The sequence below is a fragment of the Peromyscus californicus genome, unplaced genomic scaffold (assembly GCF_007827085.1).
Source record: "Peromyscus californicus insignis strain IS unplaced genomic scaffold, ASM782708v3 Scaffold_7__1_contigs__length_154581171, whole genome shotgun sequence".
Classification (NCBI taxonomy): domain Eukaryota; kingdom Metazoa; phylum Chordata; class Mammalia; order Rodentia; family Cricetidae; genus Peromyscus; species Peromyscus californicus.
This window is the reverse complement of record NW_026294595.1, coordinates 101,651,872-101,672,320: the sequence shown is the minus strand read 5'-3', so window position 1 is coordinate 101,672,320 and position 20,449 is coordinate 101,651,872. Positions and strand designations below refer to the sequence as shown.

Here is a 20,449-nt window from a genome sequence, read left to right as displayed (position 1 = left end):
TCAGCAGTCTCCTATATTCTCTAGAAGTACTCAAATACAGAAGGTAGGCCCAGGCCCTGGGATCAAGACTGGGTTAAAGACCCAAGCTCACCTATTTACTGGTTCATTTAATTAGAGTTCCTTCCTATGCCTCGGTTCCCTCATCATGAAATGCACTAAATAGTAACCCTTTCAAAGGACTGGTGGAGGAGGAAAGAAAACGCTGGTCCTGTGCTCAGCCAAGTCCTTAGAACAGTGCCTGCTCTGTGAACAAGTCATTATTTTTAATGAGGAAGTGAGGTCTCAATCAGTGCCACACGCTGGTTCAACACTGGAGCATCAGGAACAGCACCAACACCTGGAGCAGGAGTAATGCCAGCACACCATGGAAAGACCTTACTCTCCTGACCCTCCTTAGGGAGAGATGCAGAGCAGCAAAGCAAATCTAACAGTCAACAGGACTTGTAGGGAGAAAACTATTCCGGCAGGCCACAGCAGGCTGAGAAGGTCCAGGCCCACTAAGTGCCTGGTTCTCTGCCAGCTGCACAAGACATTTATCACTAGGCAACCCTAAAAGGTACGCATGGTCTGGACTGTGGTGGCGCACACCTTTAATCCCAGCGCTCTAGAGGCAGAGGCAGGCTGATCTCTTATGAGTTCAAGGCCAGTGGGCTGGTCTACAGAGTGAGTTCCAGGACAGCCAGGGCTGTTAGACAGAGAAACCCTGTCTTGGGGATGGGGGCAGAGAAAAGGAGAGGGGAAAAAAAGGCATGCATGGGAAGCAAATATCTGAGACTCAGACACCTACCTTGAGTCTGGATGGGATTGAAGAAAGGAAATTTGTCTTGGTAAAGGCTCTCAAAAGCACTGTTTCTTAGAGCAGATACCGGCAATGGCTGCAGGTCCAACAGTTCAGTTGGAGGGGGGTACTTCTCTGGAAGGATCAGGTGCCGGAAAGAGACGGGCAGCTGGGTCTCACAAGCTGTCAGGGAAGAAATGGAAGGTTAGGGAGCATCCTCCAGCAGACCTCCACAGCGCTATCCACGAACACTAGAGACCTTAGGCTCTGTCTGTATCCCTCTCCCCACAGAGGCAAGCAGTCCACTACTATCTTTGGAGGGTATGTTCCTAGGGGACTCAGGAGACACTCACAGAGCCAGCGGTCAGACACCACTCGGATGAAGTACTGCGGGGGCAGCGGTTCGAAGACTGGGACGAAGAACGTAATAAGGTGCTCATCCTGGGCATACTTGGCCTTCAGCAGAAAATATTCATGGTGCAGAATCACCTCACTGTCCACATCCTCCACTAGAATCCAAAATGCCTCTGACGAACCATGGACCTGCCAACCCAAGCACCAGTGAAATCAGAATGCGCCAATGAGGGGATTCAGCAACTCCCCCTCCCCCTCCCTAACCAACAAAACCTTGCCTTTTCATCCCACTGGAAATCTGGTGTGATAGTCAGCTCTACTTTCAGGGTGGAGCGTGTAATAGGCTGCAGGTGCACGGACAACTCCAACTTGGGGAAGAGATGGACATACTTGTGGATGGTCTTCCCCATCTTTGGCATTCGGATAAGCTCACCTAGAGGAAGTAAAGGCATTGGGGCTGCTGTCGGGCCAGTCCAGCAACTCTGCAAACAGGGCTGTAGGGCAACTGTGGAAAAGGAGCGGATTCCACACCAGCAGACAGGTTCCCTGCTTTAGCCTCAGTGCAGTACTAATGGTTCAAAGTCCTGAGTTGAAGAGGGAGCTGGTACAAGAGTGGGATGTAAGCCCGGGGTACCAGTGCCCAGGGTCTAGGACCTGGGGAGCAGGAGGCTGACAGAAAGATGCCTGGGCTACAAGACAGGACAATAACTCTACACACCTATCTCATTATGATTCAAGTCATAGAGCCGCTCAAAGGGGAAGTTTTTCTTCTCAATCTTCTTCACTACCTCCTCGGGAAGTTTACGGAACTGGCGAAGAGGACACATGGACTGCCACCTATCCAGAAAGGAGACACAGCTAGTTCACTCTTTCTCTAGGGCTGTGGACAGACCGCCTTCATCAGTTCCAACGCTTTAGAATAACCACACAGACCCTATCATTAAAGAAAGATGTTGGGCCAGGCGGTGGTGGCGCACGCCTTTAATCCCAGCACTCGGGAGGCAGAGCCAGGTGGATCTCTGTGAGTTCGAGGCCAGCCTGGGCTACAGAGTGAGATCCAGGAAAGGCACCAAAACTACGCAGAGAAACCCTGTCTCAAAAAAACAAACAAACAAACAAACAAAAAACCAAAAAAAAAAGAAAGAAAGATGTCGGAAACTGCCAGGAGAGAGACCAGACAACCAATCCTGGCTATTCTCCCCCACCTCCCCAGACCTGTATTCTAGAGGGCACTGCCTTCTCAACTTTCACCCAGGTTCGTGCCACATCTTGGCCAACAGGACTGGACATCAAATGCACTGAGGCCCAAACTCACAGGGAACAGCCTCTGGCTCTCTGAGCCCTTACATGCGTTTGTCGATCATCTTGCAGAGATTCAGGGTCTTATCTGTAAGCTGTGCCCAACCTCGGTTCAGGACAATTTCGAAGATTGCACGCATCAAGCGGCCAGCAGACTGAGGAAAGACAAGTATTTCCATTGTGAAACCTCTGTGGCCTGTCTACCACGGCATGACCATCACAAGATCTGATGCAATCACTCAGACCAATTCAGAAGCAAAAGTTTCTGTCTCCTACCCTTCCAGGTCAAGATGGAGTAATCAATAAAATATTTTGTCATTTTTTATGAACACCACAGCTACAATGGGGAGTCATTTTTCTTGGAGAAGATGACGTGCCCAGTGGATCTCTCTACAAGCACCTACAGAACTTCTTAGCACTTTGTAAGGCCTGTCCTTCCCACACACTCAAGCTCAGCAGGGGAAGTGGCGGCAAGCAGCTGGCCCGCTGGGACAAGCAGAAGGACCTTTCTTCAAGGCCCACAGCTCATCACTCGTGCACCTGGCCCTCACCTGTGTCACGTACACCATGTCAGCCATCAGTGCAAAGCCTTCCAGTTTCAGCTGTGAGATGAAGGCTTGGAGAAGCACGTTGATCTGCAAAGAAGCAAGGACAGCTAGCAAGGCCCGTCACTGACAATCTGAGAAAGGAGTTGCATTTCTGCTCCACTGCATGTGCCAAACAGGACTTCCATAGTTCTTGATTTCCATGTTAAATCATTATTATTCCATATAAAGCATACGTGGGAAGGCAGCAGAGTAGGAAACTGGGGAGTGGGGCACAGTCAGTAGTACAGCACATGATAGGTCAACCCTAACACCCTCCAAAGAGTAAAGAGAACTGTGCATGTACTTCATACACGAATTTCCAAGTATGAAACCAAGTTCAAAGTCCATCCTTTGGAAACTGAACATTCATATCTGAAAGTGAAGATGCACTTACCTTAGCACTGGGTTCTTCGATGCTCTCCTTTACAGGGATGGGCACCCTCTCCAGCAACTTCTGCAGCTCCAGCTTCTCCTCCTGCCACAAGGAAAGACAGGCCATAGAAAATCCACAGGGCAAGGGTCAAGGAAAGAAGCCATCCAGCAGCCTGGCAGGGACCCCAACTCCTGTCCCGGCATGCTCATAGGCTCACCTCCCTCACAGTGATGTTCTTGAACTCTGAGGACAAGGAGAACACTCGGAAAAGCTCAATCTCACTCAGAGTAGGCTTCAGCAGCTGGTTGTAGGTCTGCACAGTATCATTGGTGATATAGTAGTGACTAGCTATCCGGCCAAGTTCTGTCACCTAGAAAGAAGGAAGACTCAGTACAAGGCTGACCAGTGATCAGCCCCCAACTTCTAGCATCAAGTGACTGTCTTAAGACGACAAGTGGATGAATTCCTTGTGGTACAACTGCCTGCCCAACACAAGTGACTCGGGCACAAAAAGAAAGATGGAACAAGAAAATGACCTATGGAGAGCTGATGTTCACATAAACCAAATGGCCGAATGACCTACCTCAACTCAAACTTGGAGAACTATGTACCATTTTTAAAATCTAAGGGCTGGAGAGATGGTTGAGTGAGGGATGGCTGCTCTTCCAGAACTGTGGTTCAATTTCCAGTACCCACATAGTGGCTCACAATCCTCTCCAGTCCCAGAGCAGCCAGTGCCCTCTTCAGGCCTCTGTGAGGACCAGGCACAGCTGAGGTACACAGACAAACACACAGGCAAAACACTCATGCACATACATAAACAGTAAAATTTTAAAAGTAAGTAGAAATTTGAAAGTTAAATTGATAGCTCAAAGAGCCCAATCTAATCCCCATTCAGGACAACAGGTAATTAGACAGGCAGTACACAGATGCCTCAATTTTTGCTAAAATGTTCTCAAAAAAACACATGCTAATCACCTGAAAGTTGCCTGTTTTCTTGTCGTACTTGACCAGATTGTTCTTGTCCAGCATCAAAGCAGCAGTGTGAACAAGATCTAGTCGGCGCTGGTCCAGCAAGGGATCTCCTTTGAGGTCATCATGAGAGATGCCATAGAGGGTCGGGGACCGGAGCATTCGGATGTACAGGTAAGCGTAGCCCAGCCAGTTCACCGCATCCTGCAAGACAGCTCATGGAGTTTAGCATGAAGAGCTGCTAATTTCCAAAGAAAAGCCCCACAAATAGCCTGAACATTAATTTTCAAGCACAAGGACACAATTTACAGTGTCTTCTGGATGTTTTCAGTATTTCAATTAAGAAAAAAAAAAAAAAAACCCTTTTCAAGTATCTTAAACACAAACGAACTATCTGTCACAAAGCCAAGAAGCTTGCCCTGCATGAGGTGTGTGGTTCAGAGTTCGAGACACGGCTGCTGGCCCTCAGCATCCTCACAGGAGGCACACACTCCAAGTCTCTTGAGGCACAGAGGAAGAGCATAAGCTCCAAGTCACAGCCTGCCCTACCTTTGCGTTCTGGACGTTCCCCAGCACGATTTCCGCATTGAGCATGTCAGGCAGCTTGGATACCATCTGGCTCTCAATAGGAAGTTGCTGGTTGAGGAGAGAGAGGTAGTACTGTAGCTCTCCATGAGACGTGATGAGTATACCTTCACCCTTGGTGTCATACTGAGGTCGTCCAGCACGGCCCAGCATCTAAGTCAGAATCAATAAAAGAAAATGTCATAGCAGAGCTTTTGACAAGAGTCTACACATTTAGAACTTGGCCTTGATCTGCCATCTTTCCTACATCCTTGTGCTCCAGGCACAGGATGCTCATCCTGTTGGGAATCATCTCAGAGGCTCTGTACCTGCAGAATATCCAGTGCTCCCAGCTCTGTCCAACGCCCCTTCTCTGGACTGTACACCTGGGTGCCTTTGATGATGACTGTATGTGCAGGGAGATTTACACCCCAAGCCAGAGTTGCTGTGGAAACTAAAACCTGGAGAGGCAAAGGAGGGCAATGAGGAAAACATACACTACCACAGCAGGGTCACATCCCTGGCTTATCTGGCTTCTGAACTTAACTGGAGGTAGGAGTAGATGTATCCCTCAGTGCTCAGTGTGACACTGGAGCAAAAAAGAGTTGCTTTAGTCCCTTCTATATTTAAGAATTAGTGCTGGGCAGTGGTGGCGCACACCGTTAATCCCAGCACTCGGGAGGCAGAGCCAGGTGGATCTCTGTGAGTTCGAGGCCAGCCTGGTCTACACAGCAAGATCCAGGACAGGCACCAAAACTACACAGAGAAACCTTGTCTTGAAAAAGCCAAAAAAAAAAATTAATTAATTAATTAATATACCAAGGTTCCAGAGACACTTAAAGGTCAGAAACTTAGACTTGTATTAATCAACTTAGTTACAAGATACTGGAAATCCACCATCCTGGAAGAGGGAAGAATGTGGTCCTGACCCCATGAATTATAGTGTAGAGTTCTATGACCCATCCATCATCCCTCATGCAGTATATGAAGTGTTGGGAGAGACAGCATAACTACCACAACCTTCCAGCCTGGGCTAGCTGGTCCAGATACCAAAAAGTCTAGGGATGGAGAGTGGCTCAGTGGTTGGAGCATGCACTACTCTTGCAGAGGACTGGGCTTCAGGTCCCAGAAACCAAAACTGCTCACAACAATATGTAACTCCAGCTCCAGGGGATCTAGTGCCCTCTTCTGGCCTCAGAAAGCACCTGCATGCATATAGTGCACATAAACTCATGCAAGACACACACACACACACACAATACATATAAATGAATGTTAAAAAAAAAAAAGTCTAAGGATCCCACTAAGGGCAGAGCTACTGACATTTCAGATGCTCTAAAGTCTACGTCGCCTGCTCTTTCAAGTTTTGCCGCTCCTCACCTGAATATGTTTGTCAGCAAAAAGATCTTCAACAAGTGTTCGATCAACTCTGGTCATGCCTGCATGATGAATAGCAAAGCCATAGGGCAAAAGATCCTTCAGCTCCAAGTTCTGTGAACAGAAAAAAGTCATAAAGTGAGGCCAGCCTCCCTATGGAACTCCTCCAGGGCCAAAGGAGACCTTTGCACAGGAGCCCCCATAACTACATATAGTCACTTTTTACAAAAATGTATGGACTTATGTTTGTATGTATGTTTGTGTGTGGCAGGTATGTGGAGGTCAGAGAAAAACCCATGGGAGTCAGTTCTCTCCCTCCACTATATGAGTCCCTGAGATTGAACTCAGGCCATCAGTCTTGGCAACAGGCACCACCTTTATATGCTGAGTCATCCCCCTAGCCCCCAATTACTCTTAACCTATCTGAAACAGTAGCACTTGGTGCGTACAGTCCCAAAGGAATCTATCCGGCAATACGGACCCAGTCACCAGGCACAAGCCTGAAAAGCAGGTAGCCCCTTTTTACCTTGCACTGTTCTGCTTCTGTACGAAGGACTTCAGTGGAGGCAGAACCCTCTCGAAGAAACAGACCCAAGGTGTCCTTCTCCAGGCACATGTCACGGATTGCCCTGGCTGTCTTCCCAGTTTCTTTGCGAGAGTGGACAAACACCAGCACCTAAGGAGAATTGGGGTATAGCTAAGGCATGTGCTTTCAGCAACGGCTCACACAGCACCAGGGCACCAGCTGCAGGAAGCAGAGGCTGCTCCACTCTAACTGGAAGCCATGATTTAGAAAGAGTTGATGGCAAAAACACATGCTGGATTGGAAAAAAGTCTAACAAGGTTGACGCTACCCAAACGGAAGCTGGGCATGGTGACTCCACCTATAATTCCTGCACTGTAGGTTATGGCTAAGCCAGGCTAGTCTGACTACTCAGAGAGTTCAAGCCTAGCCCAGGATACACAGCAAAATCATGTCTCAAAAGAACAAAACAGAATGACTCAAGGAAAAGGAATTTACCAAGGATAGTGACACGGTCTTACAGCTGAGAAACTAATCTAACCCTAGAATTCTACCTTGAACAGCAAACTTAAATAGGCAGTGTATGACGATTCAGAGACCTCAACTAAGACTATGTTCAGAGGCCTACCAAGTCTAAGCCAAATAAAGATGTGTTTGTAAGATAATAGTAAAACTATGGGGCTGGAGAGATGGCTCAGTAGTTAAGAGCACTGGCTGCTCTTCCAGAGGTCCCGAGTTCAATTCCTAGCACCACATGCAGCTTGCAACTGTCTGTAACTCCAGTTCCAGGGGATCTGACACCCTCACATAGACATACATGCAGGCAAAAGAGCAATGCACATAAAATAAAAATAAATTTAAAAAAAAGAAAATAGCAAAACAATTACGTTATTTATAAAAAAGATTTAGGGAGTAAGTTTGAAACTAGCACCATATTATAAGGAATATAGTCCTCCTAAGATCTAGTCCTGAAGTCTTGTCCTATAAACTCCTGTGCTTTTCATCAGAAAAAGAAATGCATAACCTCTTACACCTCTTGCCTAAGCTCTGTTCAACTTCCAAACAAAATGTACTTTCATTAGTGTTCTGTCTGAGACAGGGTTCCACTATATATCCCTGGCTAGACTGGAACTCACCATGCAGAGCATGCTGGCCTTGAACTCTAAGGCATGCACCATCATGCCCCACAGTGTGTTTGGGTTTTTTTGTTGCTTATTTATTTATTTTGTGTGTGTAACATTCGTGCATGCCACAGCACACCTATAGAGGTCAGAGGAGTTACCTTCCACCATGCGGTTTCTGGGGATCAGACTCAAGTCACCAGTCTTAGGGACAAGCACTTTACCTGCAGAGTCATCTCACTGGACTGCTTTCACTAGATTTTAATTTGCAGCTTTATTTTTGATACCTGTGTGTGTGTGTGTGTGTGTGTGTGTGTGTGTGTGTGTGTGTTGTTTTTCAAGACAGGGTTTCTCTGTGTAGTTTTGGAGCCTGTCCTGGCACTCACTCTGTAGACCAGGCTGGCCTTGAACTCACAGAGATCCTCCTGGCTCTGCCTCCCGAGTGCTGGGATTAAAGGCGTGCGCCACCACCGCCCAGCTCCTGTCTATATTTTAAGGCAATTTTTGTAGTAATAACTCATGTCATTTATGACCATTGGCAAGTCATGCTATTATCTTGTCAATTTTGCTTATGTCAAAAACAGAAAAGGTTCAAGAAGCATCAACAAACCTGATTTTTTCCAGCATGTTCCATGATTTTCTCATAGACTATTTCATTCATGATCTGGAAACGCTTGATAGCTTTTTTCTCTGTGATGCCCACATATGTCTGTTCCAGAGGCACTGGGCGGAAGCTAGAAGTTCAAGAGTTATACAAATGAGATTTCCAGCAGAGAATACTGTGGGGAAAAAAGTAACTTTCCATTGACCTAGAAGCAATAATGCTTTTTAAAATACACACAGGACCCCTAAAACTCCTTTAGTGTGCTCCTTAGAGAAGGGAAGAGGAAAGGAAGACACCTTGGTAACAAGTTTCCAGTCTCTTCTTATACCTGTTGTCGAAGTAGAAGAGGCCCTTGGCAGGGTCAACACGCAGAAAGGTAGCCACATCTTCATAGTTGGGGAGGGTAGCGCTGAGACCAATGAGTCGGACATCTTCTTGGGTCATCTCAATGTTTCGGATGGCCCTGGCCACCAAAGCTTCTAAGACAGGACCTCTGTCATCATGTAGAAGATGGATCTCATCCTAAGGAATCGAAAGACAGCAAACTGTACCACAGCTATACCTCCTCCCTTGAGACTAGTCTGTTGTAGAAGTATATATAGCCTAAGACCCTAATGAAGACAAAAAAGGGAGCCTCACGCCAGAGTCCTAAAGAACAAAGACAGCTTTTAGTAGGAATTAGCACTGACTGCTTAGACACTTGTGAGGCAGTCCTCCACTTTACCATGTATCTCCCTACAAATATATGATGGTTCTGACCAGGCTGTATCAATCAAGCCTTCACTTTTGGGAAGGTCTCTTCATCAAGAACAAAAACTTCACCAGGCTTCACTTACAGTAAGTTCACATTGCCGACAGCAGTGCTTCTCACATACAGTATGCACTGGAAGACCTGGACATGTGGAAATGTAAATAGAACGCACGGATGTGGGCAGGCCAGGGACTCGGCACTCCTAGGGAGCAGCTATGCTGTAGGAGAGGCATGGAGGAGCAAAGCTCTAAAGAAGGGTTAGCAAACTTTTCTAATGGACCTCAGGTACCGCACACGCAATGCCATAGGCTTGTGAGCCACGTAACCCTTGTTACAAATACTCAGTTCTGCCACAGCAACACACAGGACAAGAGTAGCTAGAGATAATACAGAAACCAGTCCACATGACCGTGTTCAATAAAACAAAAAGACTGTGTTCAATGAATCAAAAATGTGATGCCACAGCTTGCCACCTCCCACTCTGAACACAGCATGAACTATTTTCTTAGACACCGTAATGAATCAACCCTCAGAGGCTGGTGAAATGGCTCAGTGAGTAAAGGTACTTTACTGCCAACTCTGATGGCTTGAGCTTGATTCCAAGAACACACACGGTGGAAGGAGAGAATTGACTCTCACAAGTTGTACTCTCACCTACACTCATGTGTGTTCCACACACACACACACACACACACACACACACACACACACACACACAGTACAATATCACAGAGAACAAACAAATGCAATTAATTAAAAAAAAAAAAAACAAGAATCAGCCGGGCAGTGGTGGCTCACGCCTTTAATCCCAGCACTCGGGAGGCAGAGGCAGGTGGATCTCTGTGAGTTCAAGGCTAGCCTGGTTTATAGAGTGAGTTCCTGGACAGGCTCCAAAGCTACACAGAGAAACCCTGTCTCGAAAAAAACAAAACAAAACAATCAACACTTGGCTCAAAGTCCATTTCCTGTGGCTGCTTCTATGTACATGGAATGCAGTGACCCAATTCCTTACTTGTCTTGTGTGACAACGGATTGTTGTTCATAAAGCATTTCAATGTTCTTGGGAGGACAAAACTATTTTTTTGTGTTTCCATTTGATTCAAAATATTTCAGATTCTACAGGTAGGACTGTCTCGAAACACCGGGGGGGGGGGGGGGGGGGGGGGGGGGGGGGTGAGGTAAGTGGAACGTGGCAAATATCACGTGCTGCCTGGGAGGGAAGCTTCTGGGCCATTCAGATTCTGGGCTAATGGTAACAGTAAAGCTCTCAATGGCTCTTATGAAGGAAAGTGCACAGAGAAAGGCCTTGAGAAACAGAACTGGTAAACAGCAAATCCTCCCCTGTCAGAATACAGTCCAATAATGGAGTTGTGTGAGAATTTTGAGTCGCTTATGAGAAAACAAGAGTCTGGTGACCTCAGTTTCCTCAAAATCACCGAACTGCTCTTGGAATGTATTCTGTGCTCCTCCCAGGTGTAGTGGGCAGGAGTGAGTTGACTTCCACTCTTGTTGGTCATGTGTCTCTAAGGGGAAATACGTTTTTGCCATGTATGGCTTGTCCTTGTGACTGAACACCTTACTCAGGTGAATCTTCTTAACCCTCAGAGTATAAATTGCCCGATGCTCTGAATAAAGTTGGCTGTTGCAGGAGACTTTAGTCCACCTCATTTTTAGGCCCTGCTCTCCCAGGTTCACCCCACCACAAGAGCAGCAAACACTCCCTGACCACAGCTGGTCTCTCCTTCCCTTCACTCTCCCCACTCACCAAGACAATGAGCCGCACCAGCTGAGTATAGGTACGCTCCCCGCCTTTGCGTGTGATGATGTCCCACTTCTCAGGGGTGCAGACGATGATCTGTGTGGCACTGATTTCTTCCTTGCACAGCTGGTGATCTCCAGTCAGCTCAGCAACGGTGATGCCATATGTGGCCAGTCGCTGGGGAAGAAAGGATCATCAGCAGTGACAAATGATGGGGCTGGAAGTACAGCTCAGTGGCAGGGGCTTGACTAATGTGTGCAAAGTCGGGTAGATGGTGCTTGAAGGGCCTGGCAGCAGCTTCTGGGCTGGGGACTGGGAGAAGCTAAGTATCTGGTGAATAAGGAAAGATGAACAAATATTATTTAAACAAGTTCAGTTCCACTCAGGTAGATGAGGCAAAGGATCTCTAGGAGTCCTACATGAAGCAGGAAAATGGACACATATAGGAAAATGGAACCGGAGTAACAACCCACAAGCTATTGACCATATCCATGTGCCAGAACTACTTTAAGATACAATGACTCCAAAACCACTATGGAGATGATCAAAGAAAGATGGAGTCCATGTAAGAGAGGCCAAGATATTTTTGCTTCAGAAATTACTTGGGTCAAGTTCTACCTGGAAATGGCAAAAAATACCCAAAGATTCCCTAACCAAAGAAACAGTGACACATAGACCCCTCCCCACTTCATGGACATCTTCGGCAAGTATCTTCTAAAAAAGCTGCGACTTACCTTTCCAAAGCTGCCCACCATCTCCTGCACCAAGGAGCGCATAGGAGCTATGTAGATAATCTTGAAGTCATCCACATTGATCGTGCCATCCATGTTGATGTGTTTCCCTATCTCTCGCAGCATACACATCAGGGCCACGTTGGTCTTCCCAGCACCCTAGAGGCAGGTCAGAGACAAGGTCTGTTCATCTGCTTATGGCTACTGGCCTGACTTCCACGGGCTAGCACCAAACCAGAGAGAGAACTGACCGCTGGATTGCCCCATGTCTTCCACAACAGAATAGAGAATAGCCAGGCATGGTATGCCACCCCTTTAATCCCAGCACTCGGGAGGCAGAGGCAGAGAAAGACAGGCAGACCTCTGTGAGCTTAAGGGCAGCCTGTTCTACATAGTGAGTACTGGGATAGCCAGGGCTATATAGTGAGACCCTACCTCAAAAAAACACAAAGAATAAAGCCTAGTGTAAAGATTAAGATTCGACTTGCCACCCAAACTTTCCAAGACAGAAAAATCGGCAGGACAATGCTTACAGTAGGAGCACACAGCAGCAGATTCTCATCTGTCTCCAGGGCAGCACGGTAGAGTTTACTCTGGATCCGGTTCAGTGTTTTGAAGCCCTCAAATCCTGCCTGGGCATACTTTGGTAGCTTCTCCACAGGGAGCAATTGCTAGAGGAAGAAATGTCCCCACACTTTATGCTATGGATCCTCCAGCAGGCTGTTCATTTTTGTAAGATTTCTTATAAAATTACCATTCTTGTAAGATTACTATGATATCATTTTGTGATTCCCCATAACTTTATTCCCTGGCAATCATTGTTCAGAATTCTCCATTATAAAGCTGTCCAGAGAGATCACTATTACTTCCTTGTCTCAGAATCAGAAAACTCTGGAACAGTTTCCACCTCCAGAATGTATTATCCTTGAGACAAGATAACATTTTTAGTCCATGGCTAAAAGCCAAACTGGAAAAGAAGAGACAGAACAGAATTGAGAAAAGCAGTTCACTCACTTCTTCTGAGCCGAAGGGCTTGGGCTTCAAAGCAGGCACATGCACCTCCTCATAGCCCTTCCGCTGGCGTCGGAAGGACCCATCAGGCAGCTGGCAGCGCTTGTTGGCCATGAAGTGGCTCCCTTGTGTAAAAACAAGGTCCTCCAAATCCAGAACCTGACGTGGAGCCAGAGCCTATGAACAGGGAAACAGTGACAGGCTGAGCAGGTGAGCTTCCCATCCACCACAGCCTGGGAATAGCCCAGCACTCACCTCTCCACCCTGGTCCAAATCCATGGTCTCCAGATCTGTGTCCATTCGGGACTGACGGACTCTCTCTCTCCGGGACCTTTCTTCCTAAAGCAGGGAAAGAGAAAAGCACAATGATCATCACTCCCCTGGGTTCTTGTCCCTTCTAGTCCCTTCTGGGTTGGGTTTCACTCACAGGTGCTACCTGTGTCCCCAAACCCAAAGATACCACAAAAAAAAAAAAAAAAAAAAAAAAAAAAGGAAAAAAACACAATGAAGGTACAATGTTCTAAACAGGATGTCAGAGGTAGACAGTCTACAATTACCCACCAAGGCTACACCCAAGGCATGGAAGTTCAAGTTCTATATTAAGCATGTTCCTTTCCTGGTCCCCATGGTGCTAGGAGAAGACAGTGCCACAACCATAACGATGCGTGTGCTGACTCGACTTTACACCTGACAAACTCCAGGGAACCAAAGACAGGCTTTATTACCTCCAGACACTGAAAGGAGTGAGAAAACAAACCAGGACTCACTCTGATCAGGTCTTCCTTCTCAGTCTCATGGAGCTGATAGAGGAACTTGGAAAGCTCTGGGTCAGCTTCCATCTTTCCCATGATCCTTTCCTTCTCAGCTTCACTCTGAGCACTGGCCAACAAGGTACAGTATAAAACTGCCAAACACGATAGGGAAAGAGAGAAAGTGGGACAGAGAGAATGAAATAACGTTTATTCCTGAGCAAAAAGAAGGTCATTAAATGCTGAAGTCCAAGAAGCAACACAATCTATTCACAGTTGAATGTGTGGACGGACAGACCTGTGCCCCCCCCACACACAATCCAGCCACAACTGAATGTACACACACACACACACACACACACACACACACACACACACACACACACAGAGCAAGCAAGAAAAGTGCACTGTCTACTCACTCATCATCCTGTGCTGCCGCAACACTTTAATGAAGTCAAAAGTGTTAAAACCAAGGAGCAGAACCAGTTGGTTCTCACATTCTCGGTCATCACTGGCTGTCTGGAGAGAGCGAATAACACCAACAGTAAGAACACAGCCACCCGCTACTTCAAACACTGGCCCTGTACTGGTGGCCCTGCACTGGTGGTACTGTGGTAAGGACAGCTATCTTCTAAACACTGACCCTTTCCGAAAAGATACACGGAATAGAAATACCATCTTGGCCATACCTTCAAAATCTCCAACACCTCATCTGCCTTCTTCTGCGACACAATGGCATCATCATAGAAACGACTGAGCTGTCGCTGCAGCCAGAATGCATCAATATCCCGAGGGTGTAAATCCTTCTTCTTCGAACTCATCAGTTCTCCCGAAGCTACGAGCTTACAAGGAAAGCAGGCACTGGGCTTACTAGGTCTCTTCATCATTAACATCATGCAACAACCTTACCTGTCATCCCACAGGCTACCTTCTAAGGCCTTTCCGGAAGGAAACAGCTCTATTACACTGAATTCAGGCGCACACCATACTAAGATTTCATTAACCCACATATTTGGGAAGAGTAACAACTGACTAAAATCCTAAGAAAATGAAAATGCTAAATGTTTAAGGCTCAAACTGAGCTTGGTAGAACATCTGTAATTCCAGTATTGAGGAGGCTGATGCAGGAGATTCCAAATTCCAGATCAGTCTGAGCTGTCCATCAAGTTCTATCTCAGAAAACAACACACACACACACACACACACACACACACACACACACACACACACACACGCCCCTCAGGTTAGTGGCTCCAGGCCTGCATGGGTAAGTGTTAAGTCCAGCCTAGTCAACTTAGTGAGGCCCTTTCTCAAAATAAAAGAAAAAAAATTAAGTTTCTTTAAAGCCTGGAGCTGTGTAACTCACTGCTGGAGCATTCACCATGCACAAGACAGTAAGTTCAACCCCAGGACAACAAACAAACAAAAATACTTTAATATTGTTGTCTTTGCAGTATTATCTACATATCAAATTTAAAAAAATCAAATATCCATCAAAAGAAAATCTGGAACAGGCACGGGCATGTCTATAATCTCAATACTTGAGAACAAGACATCAAAAGTTTGAGGCCAGTCTGGGCTGCAGAGCAAGTTCCTGTCTCAAAACAACAAAAGGCTCCACAACCCAAAAAGATGAGAATCAGTCAGTAGTGGAGCACTTGTCTAGCATGCCCAAACCCTGGGTTCAATCCCCGGTACTGCCCCCTCCCCCACAAAATAACAAAAAACAAGCATAGCCCAGTGTGTTTTTTAGTAGGAGGAAGTGCTACACCCAGAAATTAGCTGGCTTACAGCAGGACAGAGACTGTACTTACATTAGCCGAGAGGGTGCAGCGCACAACAGCCTCATCTCCTTCCATGTCATCATCAGAAGCTTCTTCTCGGACTTCCCCATACACATCTTCATCACCTTCCTATGGAGACAACCCCAATCTCGGACTTACTACAGGCCCAGAGTAGTAACTGCAGCTGTTGTGAGTTCATGACTGCAACAGCTGTGTTGTGCCCAGAGGATGGCATTTTTCAGTCCTTCGCCAGTTTTCCGGTCTCTCTGGTTTATTATACACTGTTAATTTACTAGTAGTTCATTACGCTAGGGATTTCAGTACATGAGACAGGCCCCCATCACCTTGGTAACGTCACAAAACAGATGGGGTACATTTACTTCATCACTCACCTCCTCATCAGACTCAAACTGTACATTCACACCATAGGTCTCATCAATGTTGTCATCTGAGGGGATAAGGAATCACAAAAAGAAGGCAGTGATTAGCAGACACCTGAACCCATTTCCTCAACTGCCTGGCTTGTTTATTCTCAGGCCGGAAACACAGACATAAACAACATGAAAGCCAGCCCCCAGGCCTCTCCAACCTGCCAACCTGGATTCTGCCCTACTCTGCTTCTTCAGCTCCTAAACCCTCCCTGCTCTCTCCCACATTCTACACAGTAAGTCTCAGAAGAAGAAATGGCTTCCAGGGCTGAAGAGATAGCTCAACCATTAAATGCTTAGGCTCACAACCAAAACCAAGAAATGGCTGCTGGAATCAAGGGATTCTAGTGTCAGTGAGTCCTCTCTCTCTCTCTCTCTCTCTCTCTCTCTCTCTCTCTCTCTCTCTCTCTCTCTAAAGCTGAGGTTTTCTATCGAGCCCTGGCAGACCTAGAACTTGCTATATAGACCAGGCTGACTTGTTGGGATTATAAGGCTGTGCCAACACATCTGGCATATTAGCCATTCTCTTCAAGCAACATAAAATAGGTTATAAAAACAATGCTATTCTGAAATTTTAACAATGATGCTGATGGCCTCATTAAGAAAGGCCAACAACCACAAAATATGATCAGGACACAAAGGGCTCAAGTACCCATATTCTGGATCTCCTTGTCTCCACCATAGTCTGTGATCTTTTTGCCCAAGTTCACTAGCACATGGTATCTGGTATCATCTGTCTGACCCAGCAGCAGGTCAATCTCCCTTCTTCTCTCCTTGTCTCGAAGCTTTTCATTTTTCAGGACAGCCAGAACTTCATCAGCTGCCCCACAAAGGATATCACGAGGCTAAAGAAAAAAATACAAACAACATTTACTACAATGATATGTAGAAGGAAACTGACCAGATTTGTGACTTTATATAGGAAATAAAGAAGCATGTATCTTCAAAACTACAGGAGCTGGAGAGGTGGCTCAAAAGTTAAGAGCACTTGTTGCTCTTGCAGGGGACCTAGGTTCAATTCCCAACACCCACATGATGGCTCAAAAAACTGTAACTCAAGTTCCAGGAAATCTGATGCCTTCTTCTGATCTCCGGGGGCACCAGCCACACATGGTGCACATATATACATGTAGGCAAAACAGTCATACACATGAAAAGCAACTTAAAGAACAAGAAAAAAAGAAAAGGAAGAAAATCTGCAGTATCCCAGGCTTTGACCACATTCATCAACAAGACACAGTGGCATGTGCCTGTAATCCTAGCACTTGGGAAGAAGCAACAGAACCAGAAGTTCACGGTCATTCTTGAATACACATTGAGTTTGAGGTCAGCCTGAGCTACATGAGACCTTGTCTCACACAAACAAAATAAAATTTAAAAAGACAGCTGGGCAGTGGTGGCACACAGCTTTTAATCCTAGCACTCAGGAGGCAGAGGCAAGAGATCTCTGAGTTTGAGGCCAGCCTGGGCTACAGAAAGAAACCTTGTCATCTACAAAGAGAAACCCTGTCTTGAAAACAAAACAAACAAACAAAAATAAAATAAAATAAAGACTATAGGAAGCTGCTGAGGATTTAGCACAGTGGTACCACATGTACTTAAAATGCTTGCGATCCTAGAGTCAGTCCCCAGAAAGGAGGTGGGGAGGGGAGGGACACTAGGTAGGGAGGTGTTCTTCAGAACCAGAACAAACTTCCACAACAGCTTGCCACACACCTCTATGAGAATAAGGCACTCGGCAGCCTTCCTCTATCCTGTCACACTTGCACTAATTCTTTGTTCACACATCCTCTATTCCCTACCTCACAAGAGAACTCATAAAGGCTCCAAACTATTCCTAAGTGTGCAATGGTTCAGGGCAGATTTTGGATAGTGACCACTTGGATTCACGTTCTGACTGACAAATGCTATCTCTTTGACTTAGGTATCTCATGTTTCTCTTCTATAAAATTGAAAATGAATGTTAAAAGCACATATTCAGTTAACGTTCTGTCTGTCCTGTATACAATAAGTGCTCAGGAAGTATTAGCCAGTTTTGCAAAAATGATATTGCTCTGTTCCCTGCTGGGAAAATCCAGATTAAGATTCTTCTGGTTGGACTAGCAAGATGGCTCCGCAGGTAAGGGTACTCTCCACCAAGCCCAGCAGTTTAAGTTGGATCTCTGAGTCCCACACAGAGTTAAGAAAGGACCAACTCTGAAAGTTGTCCTGACTTCCACATGCATGCAGTAACACACACACAGAATACATGTAACTAATAATTTAACCAACATATTTATGCTATCACCCTCTCTCTTTCCAAACAAAAGGTCTCATCTTCTGGTTCCAGCCTCACCTGGTCTCCAAGAGCAGCCTGGATGAAGCTGAGCAGCACCTCATAGGTCTCCCGAGTCTCTTTAGTTTTGGGCTTATAGATGATGCCCACCATTTCATCAATGCCCTCTGAGAGCAGGGTATAACCTTTCATCTTGTTGATGTCGTGCCGGTCCTCATCACGCTTTCTTCTCCTAATGGACACATAATATGATGCTGAATGGGAGAACTTTTCTTTCCCAAGCCAAGTTCACCCTTTCTGTACATCGAACATGTGCAGGCAGGAACATGAGTCAAAATAAGTAATTCCTACTTGACCTTAATCACTTGAATAAGCATCTCTTTATCCTCAGGAGGAGATTATACAATAGTATTTCGACTAGTTTTTACTGTTTTAACCTTTTACTAGCCAGAGAAGCTAGGCTCCAGGGGAATCTACTTCTAGTGACTCCTAGTAAATGACTAGAAAAGAAGCCAGATTCTGAGTGAAGGGCCAAGGAACAATGTTTCTTCTCAAATCTCAACAACTCTTCTCAATTATAACCACTCAAACTACACAGGGCCTGGGGACTGTTAAGACTCCACAGAAAGAGAGAGGAGAAAGAAAACACAGTTAGAGGACATGGAACTTTCGAAATGAATCGACCAAGATGAAAAGAGGAGGAACAACAAAACAAGGGCACCGGGAAGTGGCAACCACAGGAAGGAGTCGGGGACTAACCAGGGTCTTGACAACAGCTGGTGACGGGCCTGGAGAGAAGCCTCAGGTAGTTAGGAGCTAACTTCTTCTTCTGGAGAGGACCAGAGCTCAGTTCCCAGTCGCTACACTGGGCAGCTCACAACTGCCTCAAACTCTAGCTCCAGGGGATCCCAAACCATCTTCTGACCTCCACAGGCATTTGCATGCATGTCCAAATTACACCACCACCCACCCACCCACCCACCCACCCACATAATTAAAAATAAAACAAGTTTTTTTTTTTAATTAGCTTGAAGAAAATTAACATCTATGAATCAGAAACAAAAGGTATCAACAGATTTTTGTTTCACTTCATTGAATCCAAATCCAAAGAAGTTTTAAACCTTGCAGAGGTTTCCCTGTGTTGTACAAACGCCGCTAATCCTCCAAGGGAACTTCAACAAAACTACTGTTCAAATAAATGCTAAAGATGAGCTTTAGATTAGAAGGAAAATATAACATCCCCTTGGTACCTACTTGGCCCGTCTTTCCTCCTGCATTTGTGGTTTGGTCCGTTGAGCCTTATCTCCCATACGGGTTCCCTCCAACTTCCCAACCAGGGACAGAACCTCTCCTGTCGGCTCATCCCGGCGGGTACGGTCAATAAGAGAGCGGTCAGCTTGGAGCACAAGATTTGAGTTCTGAAAAGATCACACTTTATCAAATATGTAAAGTTTCGATTTCTGTTACCACAGTGACACCAGAAGATGGAAAAATACCGGAATAAAAGAATAATCCCCTTAAGAAGAAATAGTATCATATAACGGCTATGTACAAGCACTGGAATGGTAAAGTGAACGATCAACGTTCCTAACAGTATCCATAATAACTCACATTTAGGTAAAGTGTTGAGCAGATTGGGGATAACGAGTAGAAGGGACGGGTTTAGCGCTAAGAAGACTGTGAAAAAAAAAAACAAAAAACAAAAAAAAAAACCCCTAAACTCCACTGGGGTTATTCCGTCGTGTTTTAATCCAGCCTTCACCCAGATCTGATTTCCCCTCCGTGTTTGTGGGTATCCACGGCCTCCCTCGCCCGCAGCCCTCCTCCGAGACTTCACGCACCGCCTTGTACTCGTACTGCAGACTACGGGCAGTCACATCCGCCATGGCGGCCGATGCTGCGGGAACTCAGGGTTCCACTCCTCCACACGCTGCGAACCGCCTCGACAAACAGCTCCGGCCCAGCAGGAGCGACGCGGGACAAACGTACGGGACAGAGAAAAGAAACGGACTTCCTTCCGCTTCCGGGACGCACGCTAAAAGTGATACTTTCCGGTGAATACGCATGGCTTCTGGGCGGAGTTTGCGGACAATAGTACATCCGGGTCACGGGTTCCGTGGACCGACAAGACACACGCTCCTGCGGACTATGGTTCCAAGCACGTATACGTATTGCGAAGCCAAGGCCGAAACGCCTTTCAGTGTGATGTGAAAAGACCCTTTCTGCAATACTTTTTGCTTTCTCAGATCGCCGTCACCTGCAGACAAACGGAAGCTTAGGAGCTCCGTTTATTAAGGATAAGGAAGCTGAAGGAGAAACTTAACTTACATGTCTAATAACTGCCTGGATTTTTCTTCTGTATTGAGAAATTGGGGAAATGCTCCCTGTCCCATTCAACCTACCCCAAAC

The 20,449-nt window shown here is 46.2% G+C and overlaps 1 protein-coding gene across 1 annotated transcript in view; it reads right to left on the bottom strand.

Annotated features, from left to right (window-relative positions):
• Snrnp200 (small nuclear ribonucleoprotein U5 subunit 200) overlaps positions 1 to 20,048 on the bottom strand; it is a 30,865-nt gene extending 10,817 nt beyond the window's left edge. Inside the window, exons 1-29 of the mRNA XM_052724472.1 lie at positions 19,882 to 20,048; positions 19,295 to 19,458; positions 18,101 to 18,272; positions 16,418 to 16,610; positions 15,730 to 15,785; positions 15,368 to 15,466; positions 14,243 to 14,395; positions 13,973 to 14,072; positions 13,572 to 13,708; positions 13,060 to 13,143; positions 12,808 to 12,981; positions 12,327 to 12,464; positions 11,797 to 11,952; positions 11,069 to 11,239; positions 8,881 to 9,074; positions 8,559 to 8,682; positions 6,831 to 6,980; positions 6,308 to 6,418; positions 5,257 to 5,388; positions 4,913 to 5,101; positions 4,370 to 4,567; positions 3,609 to 3,761; positions 3,413 to 3,493; positions 2,983 to 3,066; positions 2,480 to 2,586; positions 1,851 to 1,969; positions 1,411 to 1,565; positions 1,132 to 1,321; positions 788 to 961 (exon numbers count right to left, since the gene is read on the bottom strand). Of these exons, the coding sequence (XP_052580432.1) occupies positions 788 to 961; positions 1,132 to 1,321; positions 1,411 to 1,565; positions 1,851 to 1,969; positions 2,480 to 2,586; positions 2,983 to 3,066; positions 3,413 to 3,493; positions 3,609 to 3,761; positions 4,370 to 4,567; positions 4,913 to 5,101; positions 5,257 to 5,388; positions 6,308 to 6,418; positions 6,831 to 6,980; positions 8,559 to 8,682; positions 8,881 to 9,074; positions 11,069 to 11,239; positions 11,797 to 11,952; positions 12,327 to 12,464; positions 12,808 to 12,981; positions 13,060 to 13,143; positions 13,572 to 13,708; positions 13,973 to 14,072; positions 14,243 to 14,395; positions 15,368 to 15,466; positions 15,730 to 15,785; positions 16,418 to 16,610; positions 18,101 to 18,272; positions 19,295 to 19,458; positions 19,882 to 19,926 (4,003 nt within the window). The 5' untranslated portion in view covers positions 19,927 to 20,048. The remainder of the gene's footprint in view (positions 1 to 787; positions 962 to 1,131; positions 1,322 to 1,410; positions 1,566 to 1,850; positions 1,970 to 2,479; positions 2,587 to 2,982; positions 3,067 to 3,412; positions 3,494 to 3,608; positions 3,762 to 4,369; positions 4,568 to 4,912; positions 5,102 to 5,256; positions 5,389 to 6,307; positions 6,419 to 6,830; positions 6,981 to 8,558; positions 8,683 to 8,880; positions 9,075 to 11,068; positions 11,240 to 11,796; positions 11,953 to 12,326; positions 12,465 to 12,807; positions 12,982 to 13,059; positions 13,144 to 13,571; positions 13,709 to 13,972; positions 14,073 to 14,242; positions 14,396 to 15,367; positions 15,467 to 15,729; positions 15,786 to 16,417; positions 16,611 to 18,100; positions 18,273 to 19,294; positions 19,459 to 19,881) is intronic.
• Between the last annotated feature and the right edge of the window lie 401 nt (positions 20,049 to 20,449).